General features: G+C 41.5%; 1 protein-coding gene across 1 annotated transcript in view; it reads left to right on the top strand.

Moving 5' to 3' along the window:
- The window catches only part of USH2A (usherin), a 548,586-nt gene extending 534,488 nt beyond the window's left edge, over positions 1 to 14,098 (top strand). The window contains exons 67-71 of the mRNA XM_034764482.1: positions 2,021 to 2,197; positions 3,576 to 3,659; positions 8,303 to 8,547; positions 12,918 to 13,142; positions 13,919 to 14,098. Of these exons, the coding sequence (XP_034620373.1) occupies positions 2,021 to 2,197; positions 3,576 to 3,659; positions 8,303 to 8,547; positions 12,918 to 13,142; positions 13,919 to 14,008 (821 nt within the window). The 3' untranslated portion in view covers positions 14,009 to 14,098. The remainder of the gene's footprint in view (positions 1 to 2,020; positions 2,198 to 3,575; positions 3,660 to 8,302; positions 8,548 to 12,917; positions 13,143 to 13,918) is intronic.
- Positions 14,099 to 14,413: the final 315 nt, after the last annotated feature.

The raw sequence follows: 14,413 nt of genomic DNA, 5'->3' as shown, positions 1-14,413 counted from the left end.
CATGTCTGCATTACGTATGTGAAGTTGCTTTCATCGAAGACAATATTTGGGAACCGGGACTTGATGATATACTAATGTACTGCACTACTGATTGATTAGTCAGGGCAGTGAATTATTGTACTTGAATTGCTGTTTGTAAGGCTTTTTAACTATCTCTGAAAATAAACTAATGGTTCAAGAAAAAGCTTTAAAAATGAATGGATGCCAAAAGGACATAATTCACTCTCAAAGCAGTTTGGTTTGGAGAACAAATATATTAACTTCAGCTAGTGCTTTGGGCTTAGTTGCAATAAATATTGATTTGATATGAAAAATAGCCTCCAATTATAGTTAATAGTAATAAAGATACTTTACCTGTTAAATGAGAGGAAAACTGCAACAAAACAGGAGACAATTATATTACCATCCAGGAGACACTAATCAGTGGTGTCTCCATGGATAGGAACCTTGTGTGCCAGTCAGTGCTTAAAGTACACCTGGCTGAAAGGCGTCCTAGAGCCAACAAATAAAATTCCGATAGCTCCAGCCAGGTCGCTGAGGGGTGCTCATTTCAGTCCTGCCTGGGGTGAAAACCCTTTAGGATTGGATACTTGCCTGCATGGGCGGCGAGTTATATGGGCCCATAGTGCGCATGCTCCAGCAATATTCAGGGCCTGGGGGCCCAGCTCCATCAATGTTCTGGGCCGGGTCTCTCCCCCAGCCCTACCTGCCCCCCCAGAGCGTCCCTGCCTGCATCCTGGGCAGCAGGCAGTTGCCCTGCCACTCTGCGCTGCGCTCCCTCGCCGGCCAGGAGGAGGAGCATACATGAGGGCAGCCCCACCCAGAACCCACCTCAGGGGAAGTGAGGGGGCTTCCTGGACCTGAGAGGGGCCCTAGGAGCACATGCAGTGAAAGTGTGTTGCCAGGATGGGGGGCGGTAGGGGAGCACCTATCACAGAGTTCGCTGCTGCCGGCGGGGAGAGGACTGTGGAGTCCTCCTCTCTGGCCCCAGCCCCAGGGGCAGCCTACCTGCACCCCAAACTCCTCATCCCCAGCCCCCACCCCAGAGCCTGCACCCCCAGCCAGAGCCCTCTGTCCCAGCTCTGAACCCCCTCTTGCACCATGAACCCCACATCTCCAGCCTTCACCCCCACACCCCAACCCTCTGCCCTAGCCCTGAGCCCCCTCCCACACTCCAAACCACCTCATCGGGGGGGTTCTTGGACCCGTTCTGGTCACCACCAAAAATTATACAAACCTGCCACCCCTGCTTGCCTGCCTTCCTAGGGTGTAAGCAGCCAATCAGAGCAGTTGCAGACCCAGGCAGAGCTCTCTCACCCTCCTCTCTGTGGAGGAAAGAGGTGAGAGCAGAAAGAGCCCAGCAGCAGCTCCTCCCCACTCTGTCTGGGGGAAAGGATGCTGTGCCCCAGGGGGAGCAGAGGTGAAACACTGGGAGCAAAAATTATATTGGGGTGAAGCCAGTGTTTTCATTTCTATAGAAGATGACAGGCCATCCCACTCCCTCCCACCCTGCAACACATTTTTTTCATACCACTTTAAGCTCTGGTGCCAGTCTTGTTATTTAACAGAACATGGTCTTGGCCTGTTACACGGTGTAACCCTATTAACTCCAGTAGAGTTTTACCAGTGCAGCTGATAGAATATAACTCATTCCTTGTGTTGAATTTTTGATGGCTTGATCCTTAATTTTTGGAAGCCATTTCATTATTAATTATGTATTACAATGGTGCCTGTACCCCCCGAATCTAGCCCATTATACGAGGCATTGAACAGACACTCCCTGCTCCAAGGAGCTTACGCTTGAATTTTACTAATCTTCCTTGTGGGTTTCACTTAGGATGCAGATACAATATATTTCAGTGTGATAATGCAAGTGCAGTCTCCTTGTTTTTTTTCCATACGGGGGTATGTATGTGAGAAAGCCTGTTACACTTCTTATTTGATGCATTTATTTTGTGCAACCCAGTAAGATGCCTACAATTTATAAATGAGCTGTTTCCTTTTTCCCCCCCCCTCCCAGTACCTCAGTACAAAGCTCCATTTTCTGTTGTCAGCAATTTATCCATGATCTACCTAGACTGGAGTCACACTTTCCTACTGAACGGACAGCTGAAGGAGTACGTGTTAACTGAGGGAGCCCAGCGTGTCTATAGTGGCTTTGACACCATGCTGTATTTACCAAGGACATCTGACAAAAGTCAGTTTCAGTTTCCCATTTCTATAGCTTAAGGACTGTGTTTATCTAGTTTTATTACATGTTAAATTTTACAAAGTCAGCCAGCCAATGCACATCAGTGGAATGTCTCTTTAGACTTCTAGTTTCCTTGAACGCTGATGGTGTATGCTTAGTAAGGTACTCTTTATCCTGATGATTGAATGCAGTTTTCCATCAAAACCATTTTAGTACCTACTGTGATTTATAGGAACAGTGGTTATTTGAGGTACAGGGGCGGGTGAGGGGAATTGATTATGTTTCTGGAATAAATTCTACCAATTCCATGGGATGGGTGTAGATGGCCAGGAAACACTGTGAGGCTGCCCTCCTGGAGTTTACTACAGATCTTCCTCTCAAAAGGAGGAGTGGACAAAGATATGATGTGCTCTCTACCCCCACCATGACCCTTTCAGGGCTCGATTCTGTAAGGTGCTGAGCACATTAGCCCAATCCGGCACATGCTTAACATTAAGCACATCAGTAGTCTTGCTGAAGTCAATGGGACTGTTCACATGTTTAGAGTTAACCACATGCTTATGTATTTTGCTGGATTGGGCTAGCGTGCTCAACACCTTGCAGGACTGAGCCCTGGATAAATCACGGAAGCAGGTAGAAGGCATATCGGTTAGAAATCATTCCAAATAACACAATTTGGTGGGGCAAGGGACTACTGTGCTGGGCAATGTGTGCAGAAAGTATGGCACAAAACTTTGTCCAGCTGTCTTTTGACAAGTTTTAGTATGAACTTCTCTAATGTATTTGCTTGCTAGCTGCGCATGTGGGCACAGTTCATCTCACCTTGTGACTTGATAAAGACCACTGCCATTTTCAAATGCTCCTAATGTAATCAAACAATTCCTCAGAGAAGCAAAATCACTAGCCCTCGAGGAAATTTATGGTTCAGCTAGATTTCAGCTTTCAAACTTCAACCTTTTTTGTTATAACCCCTATTCAAAACGTTTATTTATTTAACAATAGGAAGGGTTTGTTTGGGGGTTTTGTATCTTCCCATTATAATAAACAGGGTTGAGGGTTTTTCTCGAAGTTTCTTTAAAAATTGACTGTCAGATTTGGAAAGTTATGAGCATGCGATAATGGGAGGTTATAGGGGAATATAACAATAACTACTAACAATACAACTGTAATATACAGTTTAATATCTGAATATTAGTGGATAATCAGGCTTCAGTACTATATTAGGATCCACTCGTATTGACTGTTGTGCCTGTGGGGAGTCCTATTCTGATTATGCCTGAATGCAGCAGTGCACATTAGCAGATCTTGTTGGAGGATCAGGGCCAAAGCATTTTGATAGTCCCATTTGAGATTCATAACTCTGTATTTTGCCTTTTTTATTCAGCCTTTTTCTTTCAAGTAACCTGTACCACTGATGAAGGGAGCGCCATCACACCAGTGATCAAATACAGCACTGCTACTGGACTTGGTAAACATGTAGAGACGTTACCTAGCTCCTACTAATGTGTGAATTTGTGTTGAGCAATTAGGTGTAACACATACTGGATCAGATCAGATTTAGAAATAGAAGTTATTGATCTGGCCCAAGTTGTTTCTTGAAGCATTAAAGTATGTGGCTAATGTGTCTTTATCACCAGGTGAATTCATTCAGGAAGTTTCTCTTTATTGAAGCAGGTGCTGTCTTGGAGTTTTTTTAAACCAATGAGAATTTCACACACAGTTCTTTCCCTCCCATCAAAAAGTCAATCAAATGCAAAACCTGCTAACAATGTACATCAGCACGACGATAGGGATGGTATCTTACTGCCTGTGTTAAAGCTGAAATACAAAGCAAATCAAAACCCTTTGGGTCCTTTATATTCCTTCAGAATTGAAAGGAACAGCTTCTTGGTTTTTTGTAAATGCTACATGCTTTGGCAGTGAGTTTCTTTTTGTTAAACCTTAGAAAGATCAAGTCCTGACCCATCTCTTGGTTGCAGGTCTCTTTAGAGGACTGGAATGGGGTGGTGACATCACAATAGTTCTATAATTAGAAAGACCAAAAAAGAATTTGAAGAACAGCTAGCCAAAGACTCCAAAAGTAATAGCAAATTTTTTTTTTAAATACATCAGAACCAGAAAGCCTGCTAAACACCCAGTGGGGCCACTAGATGAGCGAGATGCTAAAGGAGCACTCAAAGACGATAAGGCCATTGCAGAGCAACTAAATGACTTCTTTGCATCGGTCTTCACTGTTGAGGATGTGAGCGAGATTCCCAAACCTGAGCCATTTTTTTTGGATGATAGATCTGAGGAACTGTCCCAAATTGAGGTGTCATTAGAGTTGGTTTTGGAACAAATTGATAAACTAAACAGTAATAAGTCTCCAGGATCTGATGGTATTCACCCAAGAGTTCTGAAGGAACTCAAATGTGAAATTGCAGGACTACTAACTGTCATCTGTGGCCTATCATTTAAATCAGCTTCTGTACCAAATGACTGGAGGATAGCTAATGTGACGCCAATTTTTAAAAAGGGCTCCAGAGTTGTGACCCTGGCAACTACAGGCCAGTAAGCCTCACTTCAGTACCGGGCAAATTGGTTGAAACTATCATAAAGAACAAAATTGTCAGACACATAGATGAACATAATTTGTTAGGAAACAGTCAACATGTTTTTTGTAAAGGGAAATCATGCCTCACCAATCTACTAGAATTCTTTGAGGGGGTCAACAAGCATGCGGACAAAGGAGATCCAGTGGATATAGTGTATTTAGATTTTCAGAAAGTCTTTGACAAGATCCCGCATCAAAAGCTCTTAAGCAAAATAAGCAGTTGTGGGATAAGAGGGAAGATTGGTAACTGGTTAAAGGATAGGAAACAAAGGGTAGGAATAACTGGTCAGTTTTCAGAATGGAAAGAAGTAAATAGTGGTGTCCCTCTGGGATCTGTACTGGGCCCAGTCCTATTTAACATATTCATAAACGATCTGGAAAAAGGGGTAAACAGTGAGGTGGCACAATTTGCAGATGATACAAAACTACTCAAGATAGCTAAGTCCCAGGCAGACTGCGAAGAGCTACAAAAGGATCTCACAAAACTGGGTGACTGGGCAACAAAATGGCAGATGAAATTTAATGTTGATAAATGCAAAGTAATGCACATTGGAAACCATAATCCTAACTATACATATACAATGATGGGGTCTAAATTAGCTGTTATCACTCAAGAAAGAGATCTTGGAGTCATTGTGGATAGGTCTCTGAAATCATCCACTCAGTGTGCCACGGCAGTCAAAAAAGCAAACAGAATGTTGGGAACCATCAAGAAAGGGATAGATAATAAGACCGAAAATATCATATAAACCCATGGTTTCCCCACACCTTGACTACTGCGTGCAGATGTGATCGCCCCATCTCAAAAAAGATATATTGGAATTAGAAAAGGTTCAGAAAAGGGCAACAAAAATGATTAGGGGTATAGAACGGCTTCTGTATGAGGAGAGATTAATAAGACTGGGACTTTTCAGCTTGGAAAAGAGGCAACTAAGGGGAGGTGGGATATGATAGAGGTCTATAAAATCATAAGTTGTATAGAGAAAGTACATAAGGAAGTGTTATTTACTCCTTCTCATCATACAAGAACAAGGGGCCACCAAATGAAATTAATAGGTAGAAGGTTTAAAACAAACACAAGAAAATATTTTTTCACGCAATGCACTATCAACCTCTGGAACTCCTCGCCAGAGGGTGTTGTGAATATTATGACGGGGTTCAAAAGGGAGCTAGATAGATTCATGGAAGATATGTCCATCAATGGCTATTAGCCAGGATGGGCAGGAATGGCGTCCCTACCCTCTGTTTGCCAGAAGCTGGGATTGGATGACAGGGCATGGATCACTTGATGATAACCTATCTGTTCATTCCCATTGGGGCACCTGCCATTGGCCACTGTCAGAGGACAGGATACTGGGCTTGATGGACCTTTGGTCTGACGCAGTATGGCCGCCTTATGTTCTTATGTAATAAATAGGCTGAAACTTGAGCTTTTCAGTCTTCAGCTGAGGAAGAGGGATGTTGACACAGGGCCTGATCTTGTTGAAATCAATGGAAATTTTGTCTTTCACTCTGAGGAGAGCAGGGTGAGGGCCCTGGCCTGCCCAAAGAGCATCCAGATACAGAGGTTTTGCTGCTGTTAGATACATAGGAACATAGGTATAGACCTAATTTAGGCCTGTCTCCAGCGGTGGCCAACGACAGAGGAAGATGTAAGAACCCGACAGTAGGCAGAGGTGGAGTAATCTGTCCCCCCATCTTAGGTCTCATCCTGATCTCTGACAGAGATTGGCTTAAAACCTGAAATACAAAGTTTTAATATTCCTTTAAAACCCTTTTTAGCAATAAGCATTATAACGCGTTATGTTCTTGATATCCATACAAATGTCCACTCCCTTTTTGAATCTTGTTATGTTCTTAACCTCAACAACATCCTGTGGCAGTGGGTTCCACAGCCTAATTGTGCTTCATGTGAAAAGTATTTCCTTTTTTCAGTTTGGACTTTCCCACCATTGAATTTCATTGGATGTCCCCTTTGTTGTGTGGCAGGGAGAACAGTAGCTCCCTATTTTCCTTCTCTAGACCATTCATTATTTTATATACTTGTATCATGTCCCCGCGTATTCATTTCCTTTGTAAGGTAAACAATCCCTATCGTTTCAGCCTTTCTTTCTGTGAGAATTTTTCCATGTACCTAATCACTCGTCACCCTTCTCTGAACCCCCTCCCCCAATTGTGCAATATCCTAGTACTGCACACAGCACTTCAGATGAGGCTGTAGTATGGATTTGTATAAAGCCATTATACTTCCCATATTATTCTTCATCCCTTTCCTTATGCAGCCAAACATCTTTTCTTTTTTGACCACTAGTTATATCTCAGACATATCATCCACAAGCAAATCACCACACCAGGTTTCTAAGAAGAGACAATGGAAATTCCTGGAAGCAGAGCCCTGGCAGATGTAAACAATTATAAATTGCCATGAGTACCCATTGTTGGCCCATAGCTAAGATCCCTTTCCACAAGTGCTGATATTAGTTTTCTCTGTGAGCCACATCCAAGTTAGTATTAAGCCATCAGTGTGGGGCAGTCTCAATATGCAGGTGTGGAGGAGCAGTGGATTAATTTTTAATCTACTAGAAGAGTGGAGGAGATTGTCAGATTGCATTAAAACCTTGCTTCCTGAACCAGAAATGGGGTATAAGATAATCACAGTGTGAAAACCCCTTAAATGTCTTTGAACCGAAGCTGAAATAGGACTTTAGCGCCAAAAATATTTTGTTTAGTTAGACACAATGTTGACACCGAATTTCATTTCCTTGGCCAGATCTCCTTCCTGTTGAGGGGTGGCAAATAAACAATGTATATATTTTTTATAACCTAGTCATGGCTTTGTGGCAAAGAGGTCACCTCTCTTCTGTTTTTGTTTCTAGGACTCTAGCACACTCAGCCATTTTTGGATGCATTGCTGAATGTCCTGCAAAGCTACAATGCATTCCCCCCCCCCCCCCCCCGTGATTGATTTTTCTAAGCTGTGCAGTAATGTGCACCATGTATTGGAAGGAACAATGAAACACTTTGTGTATCTTTTTCATGTCCCTGTCCTACGCTTTTTATTTTATTTGGCCTCTTTTTGTGGCTTTATTGTTTTATAATCTGTGCTGCAGTGTCCACAGTAGCAACTGCTTCATGTGCTGGGCTATCATGCTGCAGAAAACATTCTGTCTGCACCTCTCTGAAATTACCCACCATTGTTTCAACTGTTCAAGGTTACTTTGATCAACCTTTTTCGAATTCCCCCCCTCCTCTGTCTTAGGAGATGCTAGTGCAATGGTGATTTCCAACCCAGGCAGCAATGCCAGAACTTTAAACATGGTCTCTTGAGTGCAGTAAGCTTTTTATTACAGCCCACTAGCATATTGAACCATTACACCACCTTGAACATAAGTGCAAATAAGCACAATGTGACAAACTGCTTCAGACTTCTTTCTAATATATTATAAAATAAGGGGACGATCTATGACTAACCTGCTTTCTAAAATAATGTTTCCCTTTTACCTCCCTGGATTATACAGGTCCTATATTAACAACGCCTGGAAAAAAGGATGAAGCAGAGACTAAATATGCAAAATTTTATACTGAACTGTGGTTTGTGATATTAATGGCAGTTCTAGGTTTGATCCTCTTGGCTATTTTTCTATCCTTGATTCTACGAAGAAAAATAAAAAAACAACCATATGCAAGAGAAAGACCTCCCTTAGTTCCACTCCAAAAGCGGACATCACCAATGACTGTATATTCACCAGGAGACACACACATGGTATGTCATGCAAAGCACAATAATGTGTATTTTTATTGTACAGAGAGTTATTGCAATAGAACATATGTTACAAAAGATAATGGTGCAGTCTAAGGGCATTAACTTACAATTTAAATATAGTAAGAGGGAAAAGGTGCATATTGCTTCACGTGAAAGATCTGTAAGCTACAAAACCCAGAAAAAGAGCCAAGCTGTAAATTGGGAGTAAGTGCTGACTACCGTTCAAATAAGCAACAGAACTTGGCTGGGTTTTTTTCTTGGTCAGATACCTCAGTGATGAATGTGGTAGGAAGACTGAGATGTGTTTAATTCCTTAAATGCCACAGGGGTAGGACATCTTTAGCTTTATTGTATTATTGGGGAGGTCATTCTTCAGGTATCAATACACTGATTGGGCCAGATCCTTAGCTGCTGTAAATCAATATAGCCCCACTGACTCAGTCAAGCTATGCTTATTGTCACAGTTCAGGGCAGCTAAACCTGTATTTCCCCATAGTGGACCAGTAAAGGCACCAACTCTTGGTTTCTAGCTCCACAACCATTGCTTTTCTGGGTAAAGACTAGTCTCTCTCCCTCTTCTGACCGGGTATTCCCAGGCTATGCTGTTCCCTTTGTATTTCCCAGCACAGACAGGTTGCCCAAGCACACCTGCTCGCTCTCTTCAGAGACTGATTGTCAACAGTTCTAACTTACTGCATAGCACTTCCTTTGCAAGCCTACTTTATTCCTAAGGTGAATACATATTTTAAAAAAAAATAACCTACACACATGCTAACAAGCTTACCAGAGTCCACCCCACTCCTAACATGGATTCTGACAGCCTTCCACCCTTACCCTAAAGATTGGGGCCCTCTGTGGAGCTGGGGTCCTGTCCATTTGCTGGATCAGGAAGAAGCCTCTGAGTCAGTGTAAACAACCTCAAGTTATTTATCCCAAACACCTTTCTTCGTCTCTTGGACCCTGGAGAACCAAATTTGAACTAGGGGGAGAATTCGCTCAAGCTCTTTCTAAAGAAATCCACTTCACACATATCATTCCAAAGAGACCTTTGGACTTCCTCCTACCTTCCAGAGATTGCATTAATCTTCCTACTAAATAAATTCCATACAATCTCACCATACATATTTGCATTTTAATACAATGAAAACTAATTCAATAAGGTTTAACTTAATTCAGTGAAGTTCATTCAGGAAATCGTTAGTCTGTCACTCTTATTTATACTAGCTGAGGAGTTGCCCCATTATGTAAATTAGTTCTCAGGCAAAAGGAATAAATATTAGAATAGTGCTCACTAGTTTCCTATTATTTCAAGTGACTGAGTACAATTCTACAAACTATGAGCTTGATCCAGCACTCATTAATGTCAATGGGAGTTTTGCCACTGACTTCAGTGAATGCAAAACCACAGCATTTTAAACCCTGCTGACACATATAGACTCCTCAGATACCATGGTGATAGATGACAGTATAAAATCCTAGATAATTATAGCAACCAAAAGCATGTTTGTGCCTTTTCCTTCCCGTTCCTATTCCCTGCTCCCTCTTGCTTCACATCTTTCTGTGAGGGCTGCTTGGGCCTGCAACAATTGTATTTTCTGGTGTAAAAGTTGAATTGGGGGCTTTAACACATTCTTCACTGTTTAGCATGTACGAGTATAAGCAAAAATTGTTAAGAACCCTGCCTTCCAGGAGCTTGGTTGTCATATTGGAAAGAGGAAGGGTGGTATTTCTATGGATTCATCCAGCCATCTTGTGCTTCTGTCCCCACTTTGGACTAAGGTACACAAATTCAGCTACGTTAATAACGTAGCTGAATTCAAAGTACCTTAGTCCGAACTTACCGCGGGTCCAGACGCGGCACGGAGGCTCCCCCGTCGATGCCGCGTACTCCTCTCGCCGAGCTGGAGTACCGGCGTCGACGGCGAGCACTTCCGGGATCGATTTATCGCATCTTAACCAGACGCGATAAATCGATCCCAGAACATCGATTGCCTGCCGCCGGACCCTCCGGTAAGTGAAGACGTACCCTGTAATGTGCCCTTCATCAGGGAACAGTAGCCCTCACCTGCCACAGCTGCTCAGTTTGTCAGGCGCAACACCACTGATTAGTAAGCATGATGCTCTCATGTCTTATATCCTTATTTAAAGAATTATGTCAACAACCCATTAAGCTGCCAGTTTAGATCTTTATGTAGCCCCTTAAGGGCCTGTGAGTGTTCTGGTGTTGAACTAGGTGGCCAAGTGGGTACCTTAAAGGAAAATGTGTCTGTTTTCAGAAGGACCCCCTTGAGTCTGGGGCTGCTTGCCTTAGAAACATTGTGTGGCAAGGCTAAATGAGGAACTGTTAAAAATAATCATCGTAATTTAGCTTTTGAAATACAAAGTGAGACTTGAAAATAGCCTAGCTTGCCATAGAGTCACATGTCACAATAGGCGCTTGGAGCTGAGGAAAGGAGTCCAGTAATACTTGTGACCATTCCTTAGGAATTACATAAAACAACCTACTGAGGAAGGTTAGTAGAATGCCCATTTTCGGATGGAAACTGAGGAAGAAAGTAACATACCCACAGAAAATCCTGTGATAAAGAAGATAAGTACTAAGGAGCCAGGGCTTCCTGGGTTCTAAAGCCCATTAAATCGCTCCTTTCTTTACAACCTCTTCCCCACTATTTTTTCTCCATGTATAAGCAGACATGTCAACAGCTTGAAATAAGTCATTCAGATCTATATTAATTCCACAAGCTGCTATAGCGCACATTGTGCCATCAGTTTCAACAATATAATTGTGGCTCCTCTTTGGCTAAACAAATGGCAGAAATTTAAATTGGAAAAAAAAAGTGCCTTATATCCAATTTCTCCTTGGGAAAATTAAAGATACTGTCCCTTTTGTTTAACTCCTTGTCTTCCACACACTCGTATATTTACCCCCTTTATATTCTCCACCTACAATGCTTTAAAAATGCAGAAAACCTCTTTAATTGATCATCCCTGCCATCAGCATCCTATTGCAACTCCTTTACAAGTTCCTGTCATCTCATCTTCACAAGTATCACAGAGCAGAGATAAGGTAAGGCTTTGCGGTGCTTATGTCTGCACACACATTTTAGTCTGAACTGCTAGGAAAGGGCTATAGATGCTGTAGAGGGAGGGATTCATTTTTGTTTTATCATCACTTTCAAGGTCACACCGCATACAGTGCAGGTTTTCACAAAACTCAATTACTGACTCGAATTTGGAACTTTCATCCTCTGCTGTCCTGTACAAATACTACAAGTGAAACCTGCCTTACAGAGACCAACAAATTAGTTTTCAACTGCCATGAGTTTTTATTGTAAAACTCATTCCATTGCCCTGTAGTTGAGTACAATGGCCCAGATTCTCAACTGGTGTAAATCAGTATAGCTCTGACCATTTACAGTGTAATCTAATCACGGAATAAAACACTTGTCACAGCACCTGGGCTAATGTGGCAGTGCTGTTAACAACTCTCCTCCCTTTTTAATCTCAGTTTGATTCTATTGCCGAGATGTCCGAGTCCGCAAGTAGTGTTACTCTAAAAAGTTACACGATGCATTTTGAGGTATCGTTAGCAAGTATGCAACCTGTGTGCTGTGGCAACCAAACCTGTAATTAACTGAAGTGTTTTGCATGAGAATTTCTTGCATGGTGCATGTTTTATTACTGCACAACTGTTAGCAGTTGAAAATTCTGAGATAGATGATCCAAAGTGGTGTACAGCTGCTACTTTAAAGTGTATAATAAAGCAAGTGCATAGCGGTGTGTTACTGAAACACACACACTACAGTATGTTAGAAAAACCATTTGGGGCTCTACTTGTCCATTTAACATATAATTTGTTTTACACAACTTTTTGGAAAGCGAGAAAGGTCAAATGGTGGATAGGGACAGCATAGTTACACAAGTTCCCAAAACATTTTCTGAAATCTAGTTGCTAAAATTGCCAGGTATTGTCCCCTGCCAAATAAGCCAGGTGTTTCCTAACCTTGCAAGTGTTGCATCGGTTGTCTATTTCCTGGTTCTAAAATGGAAGGGCAATTACTGTGGTGATGCGTTTCAATTGCATGCTTAACAAAAGATCTTCAAGAGATCACCTTGTTAAACCGCATTGCAGCAAGCCATTGTTTCCACAGGGAACAATAGCTGGAGCCTAGTGATAATGATGTTCTGTTATCAGCCTAAAAACCTCTACCATTAACATGTTACTTTACTACTATGGCTTCTACTACAAAATTAGTTATTTTCGAGAGCTTTATTTTGCAACAGAAATTTATTTGAGCTGAAATGCTAATCTATTACATTTTTCATGTAAACCTTTCATAAGCAAATCCTTTTTATTCCAATATTCCTAGGGACTATCAGATACAAAAATTCCAGGACCCAGCTCTCCTTTGAGTAATCGTAGCAACCGAAGTACTTCCGTTCTACAGATACCAAGTCAAAGCCAGATGAGTCGTACCTACTCCCAAGGTTCTTTACATCGCAGTGTCAGTCAACTTATCGATGTCTATGACAAGAAGTCCCTAATAGAAGATTCTGTGTGGGATACCATTATACATGGTCATGATAGTGGTTCGGTAAGTTCTTATTCTAGTTCTACAATTCCATGAGTTAGCCATGAATGCATGCACATTTGGCATTATCTTAGTAACTGAACGTTTACCAAGATCCTGGGCAAAATTTCCAAAAGCATCTAGGCCCAGATCCTCAAAGGTAATAAGAGCTACTTGCTTAAATACCTTTGAGGCTCTGGGTCCTAATGACTAGCCTAAATCCTATTTTCAGAAGCAGCTAAGTCACTGTGATTCATGAGCCAAGGTCTCACTTTCAGAAAAGGTGCTTTTGGAAATGTTATCCATTAACTATTTTGCACAGTTAAGCTACTGTATACATCCGACATTTTATTCCTTCTTGCACATAACTACAGCGAAAACGTGACATTCCTCGAGTTGTTTCAGTAGTCTATTGGTTATGTGGCTTTCATGCAATTTCTAAACTGAAATAATTAAAACAGTACAATCCCCTGGAGTGGACACAATTCTACCACTGTAAAGGTGCTTATAGCAGTACAGGTTATTCACCTAAATTTATGGGAATTAACTATACCGTCATAAAATCACATCCTTCAACAAAATAGTTAAATCAGTATAAAAGCTGTGTCTAGATAAGGTCTTAGTGAGAATCAGTTTGATAATGCAGTCAAGTATTGTGACTGTGCGTGTAGCAAGTCTATTTTCTTTTGAACGACAAATCACAGTTATTTCTGGTTATTCTAGGACTAGGTCAGTATTTATAGTTCTCTAAATTTTTACTTATTAGCCAAATCACTTGCTGGGTTTTTTTTCTCCCGTAGTATGTGGATGACGAAGACCTTGTGAATGCCATCAAAGGCTTCAGTACAGTAACTAAAGAACATACAACCTTCACTGACACCCAGTTGTGATACCTATTTGGAGTAAGTACCACAGCCAACCCCAAGCAGCTGAAGGAGCACAAAATCTTTGTTTTGTTCAATTTAACATGTAGAAATTAATTTCTAATGTAACAGTATGTTGTAAAAAGTGTGCCTACTGGAACTTTAGCAATATGAATACATTTTCTAGGAGTACTGTTATAACAGCCAAGAATAGAGTTATATATTGTAAATGTGCTCTCTACATATAGATCAGTGTTAAATATTTATTGCAAATATTGTACAGTAATATTTCAAAAGGGGAAGGTGAGAAGAATGTCCTATTGTATGTACAATGTTGTGTCACAGTACTGGCGAGACCTTAAATAGCCATATAGTATACAGAGAAGTTTCACAAACAAACACTTACTTTTAACAGCTGCACATACCTAATCC

The sequence above is a fragment of the Trachemys scripta genome, chromosome 3 (assembly GCF_013100865.1).
Source record: "Trachemys scripta elegans isolate TJP31775 chromosome 3, CAS_Tse_1.0, whole genome shotgun sequence".
Lineage (NCBI taxonomy): Eukaryota > Metazoa > Chordata > Testudines > Emydidae > Trachemys > Trachemys scripta.
This window is presented reverse-complemented; position numbering and strand designations above follow the sequence as displayed.